The 15,551-nt window shown below is 37.0% G+C and overlaps 2 protein-coding genes and 1 non-coding gene across 3 annotated transcripts; 2 read left to right on the top strand and 1 right to left on the bottom strand.

Moving 5' to 3' along the window:
- Positions 1–2,757: 2,757 nt before the first annotated feature.
- Positions 2,758–3,585, top strand: LOC116190166. Its single transcript, XM_031519825.1, has one exon. It carries the CDS (start codon positions 2,758–2,760, stop codon positions 3,583–3,585), a length of 828 nt encoding a protein of 275 aa, XP_031375685.1.
- A 6,530-nt stretch (positions 3,586–10,115) lies between these two features.
- Positions 10,116–11,419, top strand: LOC116190165. Its single transcript, XM_031519824.1, has one exon. The coding sequence runs from the start codon at positions 10,293–10,295 to the stop codon at positions 11,325–11,327; it is 1,035 nt and encodes a 344-aa protein (XP_031375684.1). The 5' UTR covers positions 10,116–10,292; the 3' UTR covers positions 11,328–11,419.
- Positions 11,420–13,645: 2,226 nt separating this feature from the next.
- On the bottom strand, positions 13,646–13,718 carry TRNAE-CUC. The gene has a single exon. It is a non-coding gene; the product is annotated as a tRNA-Glu (tRNA).
- Between the last annotated feature and the right edge of the window lie 1,833 nt (positions 13,719–15,551).

The raw sequence follows: 15,551 nt of genomic DNA, 5'->3' as shown, positions 1-15,551 counted from the left end.
ATATAAATGGTACAAATGTCAGTGGTGCCAAAGGGAGGTTTCCCCTTGGTTGCTTTTGTCAACAACAAGAATCCCGCAGTCTTCTCCTTCACCGCCAAAGTTTACGATGTCGAAATCAAATCTTTAAACGACCATAGTACAACATAGCTGCAATCTACTATGTTTAAGGCCATGGTTTCATGGAACTCTAGCATCCTGGATTGCATACCTTGATCAGAACTCTATCATTCAGGGGCTTCATACCCTTGACCTCATCAGTCTCGAGAATGCCAATGATGTCATCCTCATTATAACAAAGGGACTAGATCGTGATCTTTCAAGGGTGTTTTTGAAATTTTAAAACTTATAAAAATGAATGGTCTAGATTAGACTGAGGGGAATCTAAGGGCCCAAATTAGTTACGTATGGTGTGAAAAACAAAAAATATGCAATGAAGAAGCAACCATTATAAGTATAATATAAATATAGATTTTCTTTCTAAGAAATCCTTACAGGCTTACATTGCGTTTGGTAACGAAATTTAATTTAATTTAATTTGATTTGAGGAAATCAACACAAAAGTAGTTGGAAAAAGTATATGAGAGAATTTGAAGAAGATAAAAAGGTAATGATTGTGTTGTTAAATTAATAAATAAATATTGAAATTGAGAAGAAAAAAGTGTTGAATCGTTGAGAGAAATTAATATTAAAAAATTAATTTAAATAATAGTTAAGAAAATGTATGAGAAATAATGTGTAGAAAAAGATTAAAAAAAGTAATGATTGTATTGTTAAATTGAGATAAAAGTAAAGTTAAATTAAGTTATATTTTGAAATCAATCCATCAATTATCCCCTCTTTCACGATAACTTCACAAACCCTATTCCTTTTGATTATATATATATATAAGTTAAATTTCTATTTTCAGTGGTCTTTGAATAGCCAGATTCAAATAGCTGTCGACCATTGCCAAACTTCTTGTGGGTAATTAAGTCGGGCAGGTTTGCTCTTGAACATCATTTACTCTTGGATAACTTGAGTACGTATCGTGATATATAAAAGAAGGGTAAATTACACTGGTGATCCAAAAAGTTTTACAAATGTTTCAATATGGTACAAAAAGTTGTTTTTGCTTCTTGATGGTACAAAATGTTTCAAAGTTATTTCAGTATAGTACAAACCGTCATCTCGCCATTGACGCCGTCAAACCGACGCTGATGGTGCAAAACCGGTTTTTGTGGGACGTTATATAATGGTACAAAATGTTTTACGTAAGTTACATAATAGTGCAAAATTTACAGTCTTGTAAAGGACGATTTAACAACGTTAATGGCGAGATTACGGTTTGTACTATACTGAAACAACTTTGAAACATTTTGTACCATTAAGTAACAAAAAAAACTTTTTGTACCATATTGAAATATTTGTAAAACTTTTTGAATCACCAGTGCAATTTACCCAAAATCTAGCGTCGGATTTATGTATTGCTATTTTGAATTATGATAAGTTGCTCTACATCCATGGCTCCTACACTCTTCCATAGTGGTGACTCATGATATATATGCACCGGAAGGTATCATATATAATGTTGTTTCATGGCGTGCATGCATTAAAATTAGGGGCGTACATGAATATCGAGTATACCCGAATTCGGTTAAAACCTATCTATATTGATAGGGTCCGAGTAATTTCAATTGAAAATAGGATAAAGTCCGGATAATAATTTAAGGACCTGTAAAAACAAGTTCCGGTTCCAATTCCAACATATAGGGTACCCACGGAACAGGTACCCGGAACTTATATTTTTTTAAAAAAAATTATTTTATATTTACATAATCCTCTTAGTTTAGAGAATCTTAAGTAGAGTTTATTTACTTTATCTATTAAGGAGAGCTACATAATCTTTTTTTTTTACTACTAAATAGCCACATAATCTTTAGTTACTTATTTGTTTTGTCTACTACATAATTCTCATGAGAGTTACATAACCCTTTAGTTTTATGGATGGATAGATAGATGAGATCCGATTAATTTTTGTCGACATTTATCTGTTTTGTGTGATTGTGAATAAGATCTTTTGGATTTTATTTATTGTGTTTGAAGAGAAAACAAAATAAAAGAAAAAGTTATAGATTCCAACAAGGTATCCGAAATGTATAGTATAATTCAGGTTCCGGGTAGATTCCGATTCCAAGTACCAATAGGGTAAGGTCTGGTTCGAAAATCTTGAAGCATGTCCGGGTACCGTGAAAAAAAGGAATACCTGGACCCGCACACCCCTAATTAAAATGGTCCGCAGCCGTCAGAGCATTAGCTTCACTTCTTTTTCTTCTAGTCAAAACTACCTACTCTTAATTAAGAGTTCATCATTCTTGGGTGTTTACGGAAGGAGATCATGAATTAGTTGACAGATATGTATAGATATAGTCAGGTGGATTTTCGGAGAAAGAGCTTTTCTTTTGGTCCACGTTCGATCTATCTGAGGTTGCTCTTATTCCATCAGAATTCATAACCACCCTCTACTTTTATGCCATTCGATCCCCTTTCTCCACAATTCATGTTGCTCTGATCAGTCACTCTTTTCAATTCTTTTCATCGCCGGGTTCCCTCTTTTTATGTAACCTTCTCGACTCTCTCTCACCCGACCTAACTCACACTTTGAAATAATAACTTTTCGTATGTAGAAGAAGGGAGATAGGAATCGATGCAATTTGAGTTTAGAGTTCCGAGTTCATAGAGAGAGGATGAGAGAGGCTCAAGTTTCTCGGGGCATGCGAGATGTTTGGGGAGTCGTTCCGGGTGATTTCCGCAAGGAAGAAGCTGTTCGGGCAGATCACTCTTGCCTTAATACTCCCTCTTTGCGTCTTCTTCCTCGCCCACTTGAAGGTTACTCAGCTCATCCTCGAGAACACAATCAAGACCGATGGCGGTCACTGGATCGACTATGATGAGAATAATGGTGAGTACGAAGTCCTCTACAACAAGAAATACAGCTGGGCGGTTATATTAGTCATAAAGGTCGTCTACCTCAATGTCGTCCTCATCTTGTCTCTCATTGCAACATCGGCCGTTGTCTACACCGTGGCATGCGTCTACACCTTCAAGGATGGCACCTTCAGAAAGGTCATAAGCATCATGCCCAAAGTTTGGATGAGGCTCGTAATCACGTTCCTACGGATCTTCATTGTTTTAGTTGTCTACAACTTAATTTTCGTAGGGCTTTTCTTCCAGTGTCTTCTATTTGCTCGCGTGATCGCAATTGCCCTAGCAATCATCCTAGTAGTTGCCTACATTGCGGGCATTGTCCACGTAACAATTGTATGGGAGTCGGCATGTGTTGTGTCTATCCTAGAGGAATATGTATATGGTAGGAAGGCAATGCCTAGTAGCAAGGCCCTGCTGAAGGGTGAGATATGGAGCGTAATCTGCTTCTTCGTGTTGCTCACCATGTTCTTCGGGCTGGTCGAGCTCGGGTTCGAGTTTCTCGTGGTGGTCTGGTTAGTGATCAAGAAGAGCGTGGCAATCAGGGTCATGCTCGGGGTCGTCTTTTGGTTTGTGCTCGCGCTCGAGACTCTCGTCCGTCTCGTTGCATTTACTGTTAATTAATTTTTCTGCAAATCCTACCACCAGGAGGAACTCGACACGGGAATCGTCGCGGACCGCCTTGAGGTCTACCACAAGTTCGAGCAATCCCAAGTTAAAGTACACGTTTTTCCTCGCAATATAATTAAGTGGTCGTTTCATGTTATCATATTTGTGTTCGATCTTTTCTCGATAAGACCACGAGATATCCGTAACTGGTACATTGGGTTAGGGTCATCATCACTCGAATGTCGAATTGGTCATGAGCATTTCAATTGGTTTTGAGTTCACGCGATGCAAATAAAATTCATCTATATAGAGCGAAGTTTGCCAACGCATGCATCACAACTCATGATTTACATATATGTGGGTGCGGTTTATTATGGGACATTTCTGTTGGAAGTAATGGGTGGGGGACAAATAATTGTCCAACACCGGCCCCAGAAGGAAAGTGGACGGTTTTATATGTGGGCTGAGGTCCGCAAAATACTGTTAAAATCCAAAGGGTTTCATAATTATTTCAAGTTGATCTAAAATAATTTTTTGGTAACTTGATAGTACATTAAGTTTCAAAACCGTTTCAATATGGTACATTCCATCATCTTACGCTTGATGTCGTTATACTCCAAATTTTTTAAATTACAAAACCACCTAAATTTTTGAACTTTTTCAATTTTGGCTCACATTCTCTCTCTTCCTTCACGACTTTCTCTCTCTTTTGCAAGTTCCGGCGAGTTCTCGTCCAACGGCCTCCGAGATCCGCCCCTCCGATCTGACAGCCCTATAAAACCTACCCTCTGTCGAGTTCCCATCCAACGACCTTCGAGATCCACCCCTTCGATCCGACGGCCCTGCAAACCCTCCCCTCTGTCTTCAATTCTCTGCTGTCTAACAGGGCGGGACGATGGGGGCAATCAAGCCGGCGGTCGTGGACGGGGATAATGACCTTCGAGTGGGTACTCTGCACCTCGACACTCAGGGCGGCGACAACGGTCATCGCCTCCCTGCTTGGGCTCAACCAGGACGTCCTGCCGTGGGCCTCCCTGGCCATCACCATCGCCCTCGTCTTCGTCCTCATCATCATCTTTGAGGTCATCAGTGGAGCGGTCGGCGGGCCGAGCTCAACCCCACCGCCACAACGTCGTTCTATGTGGATCTCTAGGGGCTGTTGGACGGGAACTCGCCGAGTCGAATAGAGAGGAGAGGGAGGAGGAACAGTGGAAGGGGAGGAGGAAGACGATGAATAGTGGAGAAGAGAGGGGAGTTGGGGCAAAATTGAAAAATTTGGATCGTTTTGCAATTTTAAAAAGTTTGGAGTATAACGTCGTCAAGCGTAAGATGACAGAATGTACCATATTGAAACGGTTTTGAAATTTAATGTACCATCAAGTTACCAAAAAACATTTGGGACCAATTTGAAACATTTATGAAACCTTTTGGACCACCAGTGCAATTAATCCTAAATTAAAAGACAATTTTCACGAGCGCAAGTTTACCAATTTATAGGATCAATAATTCTTTCACAAAATAATCCATCCTTTTCCGGTTTATTCATTTTGTAATGAAAAGTATATGGTTTTGTCACCGGCATGAATTGAATATGGAGTTTTAATAAGATTTCATTCTTTTTTCTTTTTATTTATTATTTATCGTTAAGGGTTGAAATCAACTTTGATAATAATTCTATTTCCAAATTCATAAAAATAGGATTCAAAAATTCTTATCCAGTCTTAGATCTCTCAACCCATTACTCTGGAGATTGATTAAAAATTCTTAAACATCCATGGATTTTTCTCTATTATACATATCAAACTAAAGCTCCATGGAATACTTCTTGAAACATAACCTAGAATAGATCTTCATTATTTAAATGAAACCTGAATAATTTATTGACTTAAACTTTTGAGTTGTACATTGGTCCGAACCCGTATAAGCTCGATTCAACATATGGTATCAGATGACGCAGCGAAACTAAAGAACAATTGTAATATGTTGATTCGCGCACAAATTCCAGAAAACAATCTTCTATAACCTATTGATTCTACGAATACTATGAAACATGCATCAAATTCATTGATTCAATCAATGCCGAATTTGGGAAAATATAGAAAATATTCTCTCGAAATTTTATTCATCCAAAAAAACTCAACTGTCTTTAGTCCTAGGGCTTACAACGCTTAAATAGGCTTAAACGAAATTATAACGAAGGAAATAAACTATTCTGTAAAATAAACTTTTCCTAAAATAAATTATTCCCTAAAAATTGCGAAAACGCCCAAATAACATAAAATTGCTTGTTTTCTGCCGCATCATCAGAGCTAAAAATGAGATGATCTTGGGGAAAAACGCATGTTACGTGAGCCCACATCACGTGTAAGATTACATGTCGTCACGTGAGGGTAGGCGTTGAAAGTAATTGGTGGGAGGACAAATAATTGTCCCCCGCCAGCTTCAAGAGGAAAGTGTAGGTTTGAACCCATATAAGCGCGGTCCAATAATTTCGCACATTTGTACATGGTTGCGTCAAGAACATGCACCACTGAGTTATATCCTTTTGATGATTATCGACGATTAAGTGCAAGCAACAACCGACCATTTCTTATTCCAGTGAGCTATTTTAGGTGATGCGGACAGGACGAAATTTATGAGCAAGATGAGACGAATTTTATATCAAATGAATTTGCAGTATATAAAACAAGTGTTTGATATGTATCGAGGTCTGAAATTTGTATATGACAATATGCTTATTTAATTAATATTTAAAAAAAATATAAAAAAATAATTTTGGGAATTAATAAAACTATTGACGAACTCTTCCGGGGACGATGGGGCCCTTCGCCAGTCACCACCGTCAAAGGTCGACGGCAACCTCAACCAAGCGGTGGTGGCCATGGAAGAGCCGCATCGCTCAGAGTACTCCTCTTGTGTACGTGGTGGCCGCTTCCATATATTAGACTTAATGTCAAGGATGATCAAGTCATTGCCGATATATCATTTATACTATTATATAAAATTAAACTCTCTCTGCAAAAAAAAAAAGAAAAAAAATTCAAAACCTTCTCTTTTGATGGCGCTTTTTATTTTCAAAATGCCCAAAAACACTATCTCTAATTAATCACAACCACTATATTTTGAATAATTTACTCTTTATTTGGTTTTACAACTTATTTTTAACTTTATTTCACTTATCTTCAATTCAACAATACAATTATTACTTTTTCATTTTTCTTCTATTTTTTTAACCATTCAATTCAATTTTTAATACTAAATTATCTCAACTATTCATTACTTTTTCTATAATTCAACAACACATTCATTACAATCCAATTAATTTTATATATATTCAAAGTTAAAATAGAATTGAGTCAAAACTTATGAAGTAATTTTCAAATCCACTCACTCACTTTTCTCTCCATCTTCAACTCTCTTTATCTATTTTTCTCACCCATTCCATTCTTATTTTCCTTTTTTTTCCCTAATAATTTCTCTCTTTTTTCTCACCGGTGCGTAGCGCGGGTTCGTTTGTCTAGTTATCTTAATCCGTCCTAAATCCACCCCATATTAGTATTACCTTAGTTATTATATCCAGTTGAATCTCGATCACAATCTCTATCAGTTTGCTACCAAATGCTGTCAAAGGATATTGAAATTCTTATTCCAATTCATATCCACGTGAATAAACGTGGTGATTGAATAGGTATTTGTCGGGGGCTTGGACCGGACTTCACAAAACAGTGAAGATTATAGAGAGAGAACAGAAACAGCTCACAAGGACATGTGGTTCGGGGCAGTGGTGTGCCAATTATATATTCACTTACAAAATAAAGGAGGGTTGGTCGTGTTTTCTTCTTCAGCAGGCAATGTGTGTTGGGTATATATAGAAAAACACATCAACACTAACCTTAAATACTCAAAATACATCAAATCTGTACCACGCCAGTTGACGAATAATATTCACTCAATTAGACTTACAAAATTTTAATCGATTCTGGTCATACAACAGGGTCACCGTCACCCTGCAATACTCAAAATGCAGTCGACACATTTTTCGTGCGCCATTGACATCACATGCCGACGCTGTCATGCTTTCGGTTAATTTTCAAGAAAATTTGAATTAGTTTAACATTTGATGCCCACAAGGAAAGGAGACAGAAAGATAACATTGAGTCATTTGACAGACAAATTTGTTTGCAATTAATTAAACGCCAAATTCTCCGATTAGACTTATATATGTTCCCAACTTAATCGACATGCCCGAGGTCAAATAGTTTACGTATAGGTGTATAGGCATGCAGTCTCGAAGTTAAATGAAAAGAAATTAAAAAGTACATCAATGTTTACAATGATTTTTTTGCAAATAAGTAATGAATGCGTATTGCTAGCCTTCATAGTTAAGTCCTTTGCTCCCAGGACAGGAATGAACTACGATAGTACAATTATGCCACATTTATATTCAAGAGACTGCATTGGTTCAATTCTTATAGATAAGATTTTCAGTACCCTTTGTTTCTATTTCGTATTACTTTCCTATGCTAAGGATTTTTCATGCAATAAAAGAACTCCTTTCCCCGGCTTGTTGAGACACTTTTACTTCATCTGCCCTTAAGATTATAGTTTAGGCATGCGAAGGCCAAGGCATCGTACTGAGGCCCTTCCTGGCCATGCGTGTTAAGGCAGGCATATCCGCTAGATGTAAGAAGCACCCAATTTTTTTCCGATTCGGCAATTCGATATTTGATGCTCAAATGCTGGTCGTTGGCATTGATACACACATAAAATAATAATAATAATAATAATAAAATAACACATAAAGGATAGTATTATTTTGGGAAAAAAGATATTTTTGGTCCTATATGCTCGACATTTAATCAATTTTGGTCATATAAGATTTAAAACTACCGAATCAGTCTTATACATTCGCTCCGTAAAACAATTTCAATTCTATAAGCTTTGAAAAAGAAATTTTTTATCTTATAAGTTGGATTTCAATTAAAATTTGGTCCGATAAGTTTTTTAAAAAAGATAATTTTGGTCTTATAAGTCACAAAATGGACCAAAAGTGCCTTACTGATTAAACATATAGGACTAATTCAGCACTTTTAAAACTTAGATAATCAAAATTGACCAAAGGCTAAACTTAGAGGACCAAAAAAAAATTTCCCTATTATTTTATGACTTTCTTGTGTTCTGGTCTCATACCTCCCAACCGATAGAAGATACAGAGATAGGATAGGACCAAGTTGGATCATATAATGAAGTTTAGGGGGCTAATCAGTCCAAAATAAATCTTGAGAGGCAAATTGTTCAGATCTATAATTTTTTTTAGACTATAGTGTAGATGTTAATTACAGTATGAATTTTATAAAATCCATGAAGAATTTTAAATAAATGATTGAGATATGATAACTTTTAAATATGATTCAACAAAGTAAGACACGCGAAATCAGAGACATTGATGTTCCCTTTGAAGTGTTTCGCACGGCGTGCCGTCAAGGACTAGAAGAGAAAGAACGATCCTCTTCCTATATTTCCAAATTCTCCGAGAATTACAAAGAATCCCCACAATATTTTCTCTCTATCTTAATTCTCCAAACCAAATTATCCATCTATAATTTTTTGGGTAAATAATTATCCATCTATCCTAATTCTCCAAATTATCCCATCAGAGAATTAGAGGGTGTGGGGCAGGTCACTAACAAATTTATGAAAAACACAGAAAATAAATTATCACTCACCTACAGCAATTTATTTTGTAACCGAAACAAATAAGTTCAGAACAAAACACTGCGTCTTAATCCGAAAGCAAGAATTTGTGAGTTCGATTTTTGTTGGACGCAGAACTTTTTTTTCCCTACCCTTACGAAAAAAAAATGTTATCTAAAATGCACTAATTGGGCTATTATTTTGGCTTCAATATATATCCGATCGTAACAATCCATGTGTACGTAAGACAATAGCTGTTTTTTTTTCCCCCTCAGAAGTAATGTTCCATTACTTTAAAAGAGACAACATAAATTGATGATTAGGGCTATGTATTATATGCTCTTTCGTCCGTCTCATAATAAGCATCTTCTGCATCGTTAAGCACAAAAAGAAAACTCCCACATACCTTTTATACCCAACAACTACGTTACATCGACATTACAATATTTAAATATACGTAGATTTCGAGGTCTATATGTTTTATCTTTTCCTTTATATCGATGTGATCGTGAGATTCTCTAAACTTATACGGCTGAGCCTCGATCCCTCTAATAAACATCCGTTTGATTATGACCCCGAAATACAAATGAGTTTAGAATCTTGCCCTACAGATAAACTTTATATACTCACATAAACTTTAATGTTTTTGGTCATAAAGGAGGTTCAAGAGCCTATTATAAGGACAATAAATAAAACGAGATAAATCGACGCATAAATCTCATCCATGAGAATCGAACTCGAACCTCTTGATTCTTAGTCGGGGTTTCGTGCCATTAACTAAGACCTCTTACAATAAATTATAATTTAGCGATTTCATTATATCTGGCGATTTACAGTAATGTCCATTCTATTCTATTTGCTAGACAAGCCAAGGGATGAAGCCTATGCTGTCTTGTTGTCATCCTCGAAAGTCCGCTACCTTTGGCTTTGCCTCCCTTCCATATAAAAATTCGTTTGGTTTCTCACCTTAATCGTCACTCAAGACCCAAAACAATTAGTAGGGAATTCAATTACTTAATACACACCTCATGGAAAGAGACCAGGAGGAGCTTCAAAACTTTGGCTTCTTCGCAACCTTCAAGGAGTCCTTCAAGATCATCTTCTCATGGAAGAAGATCTTCACACAAATCACGCTCTCCTTAATCCTTCCCTTGTCGTTCGTCTTCTTGATCCAAATGCAAGTCTCTGACTTCCTCTTCTGGAAGCTCCGTCGTGACGAGAATATGCTTCACCGATCCCAGTCGTCTAGCCACGAGTGGGGCTCCTACACCTATGAGCACTGGTCCGAAATCGTGACCTCCGACAAGATCTCACTCGCACTCTTCAAGATTGCGTATTACATCGTCACACTCATCCTTTCTCTCCTGGCGACCTCAGCAGTTGTGTATATGATTGCATCCATCTACACCGACAAGCCGGTAGCCTTCAAGAAGGTCATGGGCGTGGTCCCTAAGGTCTGGAAGAGGCTGATAGTCACTTTCATATGGAGCTTCGCCATTGTTATTGTCTTGAACTTGTTGGCCTCTGCTCTCTTCTACTTGTGGGTAGTCAACCTAGGGTTCAGAGGTGTGTTTGGGGTGGTCGTTTTCATCATTTTACTCATCGCGTACGTGGTGGCAACCATCTACATAGGCATCGTATGGCGGGTGGCTTGCGTGATTTCCGTCTTGGAGGAGTACTACGGGATCAAGGCCTTGTTCAAGAGCAAGGACTTGATCAAGGGCAAAATCGGAATGTCAGCTGGACTCATATTCCTAGTCACAGTGTTCTACGTGGGCATCATGTTGGTGTACCAAATCTTCGTGGTGTATGCGCTCAGATACGCGCTCAGCTACGGTGCCCCAGGGTACATGCTTGTGATTGGGCTTCCTTGCTGGCTCTTGCTCACCTTTGTCATGCTCGTCGACTTCGTCCTGCAGACTGTGATCTACTTTGTCTGCAAGTCGTACCACAACGAGAGCATCGACAAGCCAGCCCTCGCAGATCACCTCGAGGCTTACAACGCACAGTACGAGGCAATGAAATCGGAAAAGGACGTCCAGATGGAGCAAGTGATGGTCTGATCATCAACCATCTGAATGGATTGAATTCTTTTGATGAGTATGAACCTTCATATAATAGAATAAAAATCATGAAGGATAATCTACCTAAAAAATCATGAAGGATATATCCTTAATGTTTCATACTTACGTACTTGAAAGGCGTGCAAGTGAACAACATGAAATTAATCTCGTACATGTTTGTAGTTCTAAAATCTGCAACGAAAAACCAGATGACGTGTGGGGCAACTTTGCGTCTTAATAAGGAAATCATGCGTGGTTTTGAACAAATTGACACATATATACCTATATACGAGCTTCTTATCATTTGGAATATATAATGGCCTGTACCGCCCTACATGACCAGGAAATATCACGCCATATATCATATACTATATATACATAGCCGAGTTTCAAATAAGTTTCATGTAAATAATTTAGTTAATAAGATGGAAAATACCTTCTTTTTTTTCACAAAGCAACCCAAATTCAGTCGAAGGGATCAGCTCCCATACTTGTCTGCCTTTACTGATGAAATCGAAAAGGACACCGCACAGCATCTTGCGTTTATCCCTTGAGTGCAGTCTCATGTTTAAGCTAGCTCTGTGTATACGTATCCTTGGGCCTTGGCAGTTGGCAGACGAATTGGAATCTCTAGCACCATCGTTCAAATCATATAGGATTGGAGTGGTAATCTTCTACGGGAAAGCCTCTCGATATCCCGGAAAGCTAGCGTCTCTTCCTGAGGAGAGAATTCTCCTGCAGGCCTGTGCCTGATACAGGAAGGCTGTCCTCGAGCCAGAGGGCTCCCAACTCGATCAATATCATTTACGTATGTGTTATCACATCTAATTTAATCGCAGCCATCAGGATCTGTGTATAACATGAATGGTGACGGAGAACGGGGGAAGATGCTTGTAGTTCCAGACCAGCTAGATGGGAGTGTTGAGATTTCAACTGGGAGTCTGTATGCTAAGAAGCTTATGTGGAAATTCAGCTCCATGCTAGAATTAATTAGTTCTGCTAGCAAAAACAAATGACTTGTTAGCTACCGAAAAATGTTCTCTATTTTTCTTTTGTTTTTAGCTTTACAGTGTTGCCAATTTGAATTGAATTTATTGCTTTTCCCCTATGATATTTATAATATGAGTTGCTCAAATCAGCCATTAAATTAAACAGTTTCTTTTCGGTGTACGCTATCTGTTGAATTAATCTTTAAGGGAAGATTGAGAACTCCCCCATAAGTGCCTCTCAGACATGGATTTCATCTATGTATCCATCGCTTGTGCAAATACATCAAGTAAATTATATTATCGTTGACATATATATATATATATATATATATATTCAGTGTGAACCTTAATATCCGGAAACTTAATTGGGCCTCCATTAATTCAGTCAAGTGGGGTCATCCCACTAAGAGGTAAAACTCTTCCGCTATGGATTTTTGCATTTCACAAGGAATCAAACATGAGACCTTACTTAAGTGGAATAGGCGCCGAACCGCTTGAACTAATCCACGTTGGTCGTTGATATATATTTTTATTGTTAGTATTCGACTAGGTACACAGTTATAGAGAATCCGCATAATTATTTTAAGAGTAGAATATCACTGTCGCCATCCACTTATTCATTAGTAACCGTTTTTGCCTCCCACATATTTTTGTCACCAATTAGCCCCAAACGTAGGCATTTCTTCTACCATTTATACTCTTCCGTTAACCTCCGTGATGAAAAATTTATGGACGACGTTACCTTTTCTGTCACTTTTCCATTATGGAAGAGTATAAATGGTAGACGGAATGCCAACGTTTGGGACTAATTGGTGGTAAAAATATGTCATGGGCAAAAACGATTGTTAATGAATAAGTGAATAGCGACAGTGGTAATCTACTCTTATTTTAATTACATGGTAAGTAGATATCAAAATTGAACAGGTTTCATTCAACCAAAAAAGAAAGATAAACAGATTTCAACTGTTCTATTTTCTGTTATGCATGCTAATTTAATTACTTATCTTACGGATAAATATAAAAATCAAGTTATTTAAAATTGATGTAAGGGCTTCGGCCCCTTAACTTGCCCAAGAAAAAATAATAATAATAATACTGCAAAGAGCTAACATGATGAGCCTACAATTGTTATTTCAAGTAATCAATTGACAAAAATGATATATTTTAGTGTAACCGAAAAATGACATACTTTAGTAAAAAATAATGTTGTCGAAATTATGTAAAATAATAATATTTTAAGGCAAATAATTAAAAAATTCCATATAGTGGTTATATGTCCCCCTTACCTTTTTCTTGGATAGGCGGTAGCTTCATTAGTCAAAAAGCAATTTCCGTTGCCGGGACTTGAACCCGGGTCTCTCGGGTGAGAGCCGAGTATCCTAACCAACTAGACTACAACGGATGTTGATTCCCAACTAATCATTATATTAAAAGTCTGTCACCAAAATGTATACATACTTGTGTGCTATGCATCACATTACAATTATGTCCATAACTTTTACCAAAGACTGTCGATAATGATGATTTATTTATGTAAAGTGCACGATATTATAAGTAGATTGATCATACTATGCTGAAAAATCACAAAATAGAAATTGGGCGCGTGTTCAATTTCTGAAAGGAAATGCAAGATGGCATATGCAAAAAGAATTGTCAAAGGCTAAGGGTACCATAAGCCATAAGGCCGTATCTCTAGAAAAAAACTTATTGAATCTTATAATGAAACGACAAGGTACATATACGAGCATCCAAACTTTTGTACAATATCAAAACAACTTTTATCTTCTACACTAATATCGGGAATTACCAATATTGTTTAATATACAAAAGCCGTTTTTTTTTCGGTGGATTTTTTTTGGTGGATTAAAAGCAGATTAATTTTTTTCTGAAAAGGGCTGAGCACTTTTTTGACTTCTCCAAAGGGGCAGGAGAAACTTTTTTGAATAGGGTGTGGGTTTCCACATGTGTCCTGAATGTGAATGTGATAGCTACCTACTTGAATCAAACAATTATGAGGATTTATTAAATCGGCCAATTTCTTTCCTCTGTAGATATATACAGTCTATACAACACGAGGAATGCTTTTAGATATGTGATTATACCTAGATGTTTGCGGCCGTAACAAAGTATATATATTAGACATGATTTCATCAAATGAAAGAATGAACATTAAGTGTACGAAAGATAATTTGCGGCAGGTTGTGTTAATTCACAAACTTCCCTTTTTGAGTTATTTTTCTTGCTACATTTTTTATTTGTTGGGAAAGAACAAATTTGTGTATCTAAAATAGTCTATGACTTCACGGCATGCTTGCGTGTAGAAAGACACCAATTGGACAATGAGAATTCTATGTCCCAACCAACTTGGGATTTTGCCAGAGGAGTTTGAGTTCATTTAAAATAAGCAAGCGGAAGCGTCTTTGTCAGTAGTGTATGCGCGCTCACATATATAGGGTTAGCTAGAGAATTGAGATATACATGTCCACATATTAGTCAACTTACATGTGCTTTGCACGAGAAGTTTTCTTTCTTTGTAAAAGGATACATGAATTAATAGGCCAAAAGATGTTTATGAATTCAAAATTAAGAAAACTCTTTTAAAAAAGAAACATATAAATTATAAATCAGAGGTTGCTGGTGATGAAGCTTCCTCGACTGAATTAAAGATGAAGTATATGAAATTAAAGATTAAGGAACTGTAGAAGGAATTAAAGCAAATGAAGAATGAGTCATGTGATTTTAGAGTTATTGTGATTGTAAGTTTCATCTGGGGTGTGTTGGGCATCTTGATTGAGACTTGATTGGGTTGTAAATTGTGTATGGTTGCAGTTGTGGCTGCTATAAAGTTGTTTTGGGTTTTGGATATCTTGTTTTATATGAGTATATATGTACTCGACTCCCTTATTGATAATGAAATACAAGGTAGATCTTTTATGGCCAAAGTTGTTAATCTCTGCTCATAAGATGAGACACGGTCATAAGATGAAATAATGGCCAAACAAAGATGAAATATAATCATAATAAGATGAAACAATGTCAAATGGAGGGTACCAAATACTGAATTTGCATAATACTGCAGGAAGTTCATACATAATGCTACAGGAAGTTCACACTGATGCTACATTAAACCCTAACCTTGAACATCAAAGAGAATCTGCTGCTTCACGGTAATGTCTTCTTCACCTCCATTAGGATATGCTACACGAACATATTCTTCAAGAAAATTTGATCAGAA

The sequence above is a fragment of the Punica granatum genome, unplaced genomic scaffold, assembly GCF_007655135.1.
Source record: "Punica granatum isolate Tunisia-2019 unplaced genomic scaffold, ASM765513v2 Contig00339, whole genome shotgun sequence".
NCBI classification, from domain to species: domain Eukaryota; kingdom Viridiplantae; phylum Streptophyta; class Magnoliopsida; order Myrtales; family Lythraceae; genus Punica; species Punica granatum.
The sequence above is the reverse complement of the archived record's forward strand: the minus strand, read 5'-3'. Positions and strand labels throughout refer to the sequence as shown.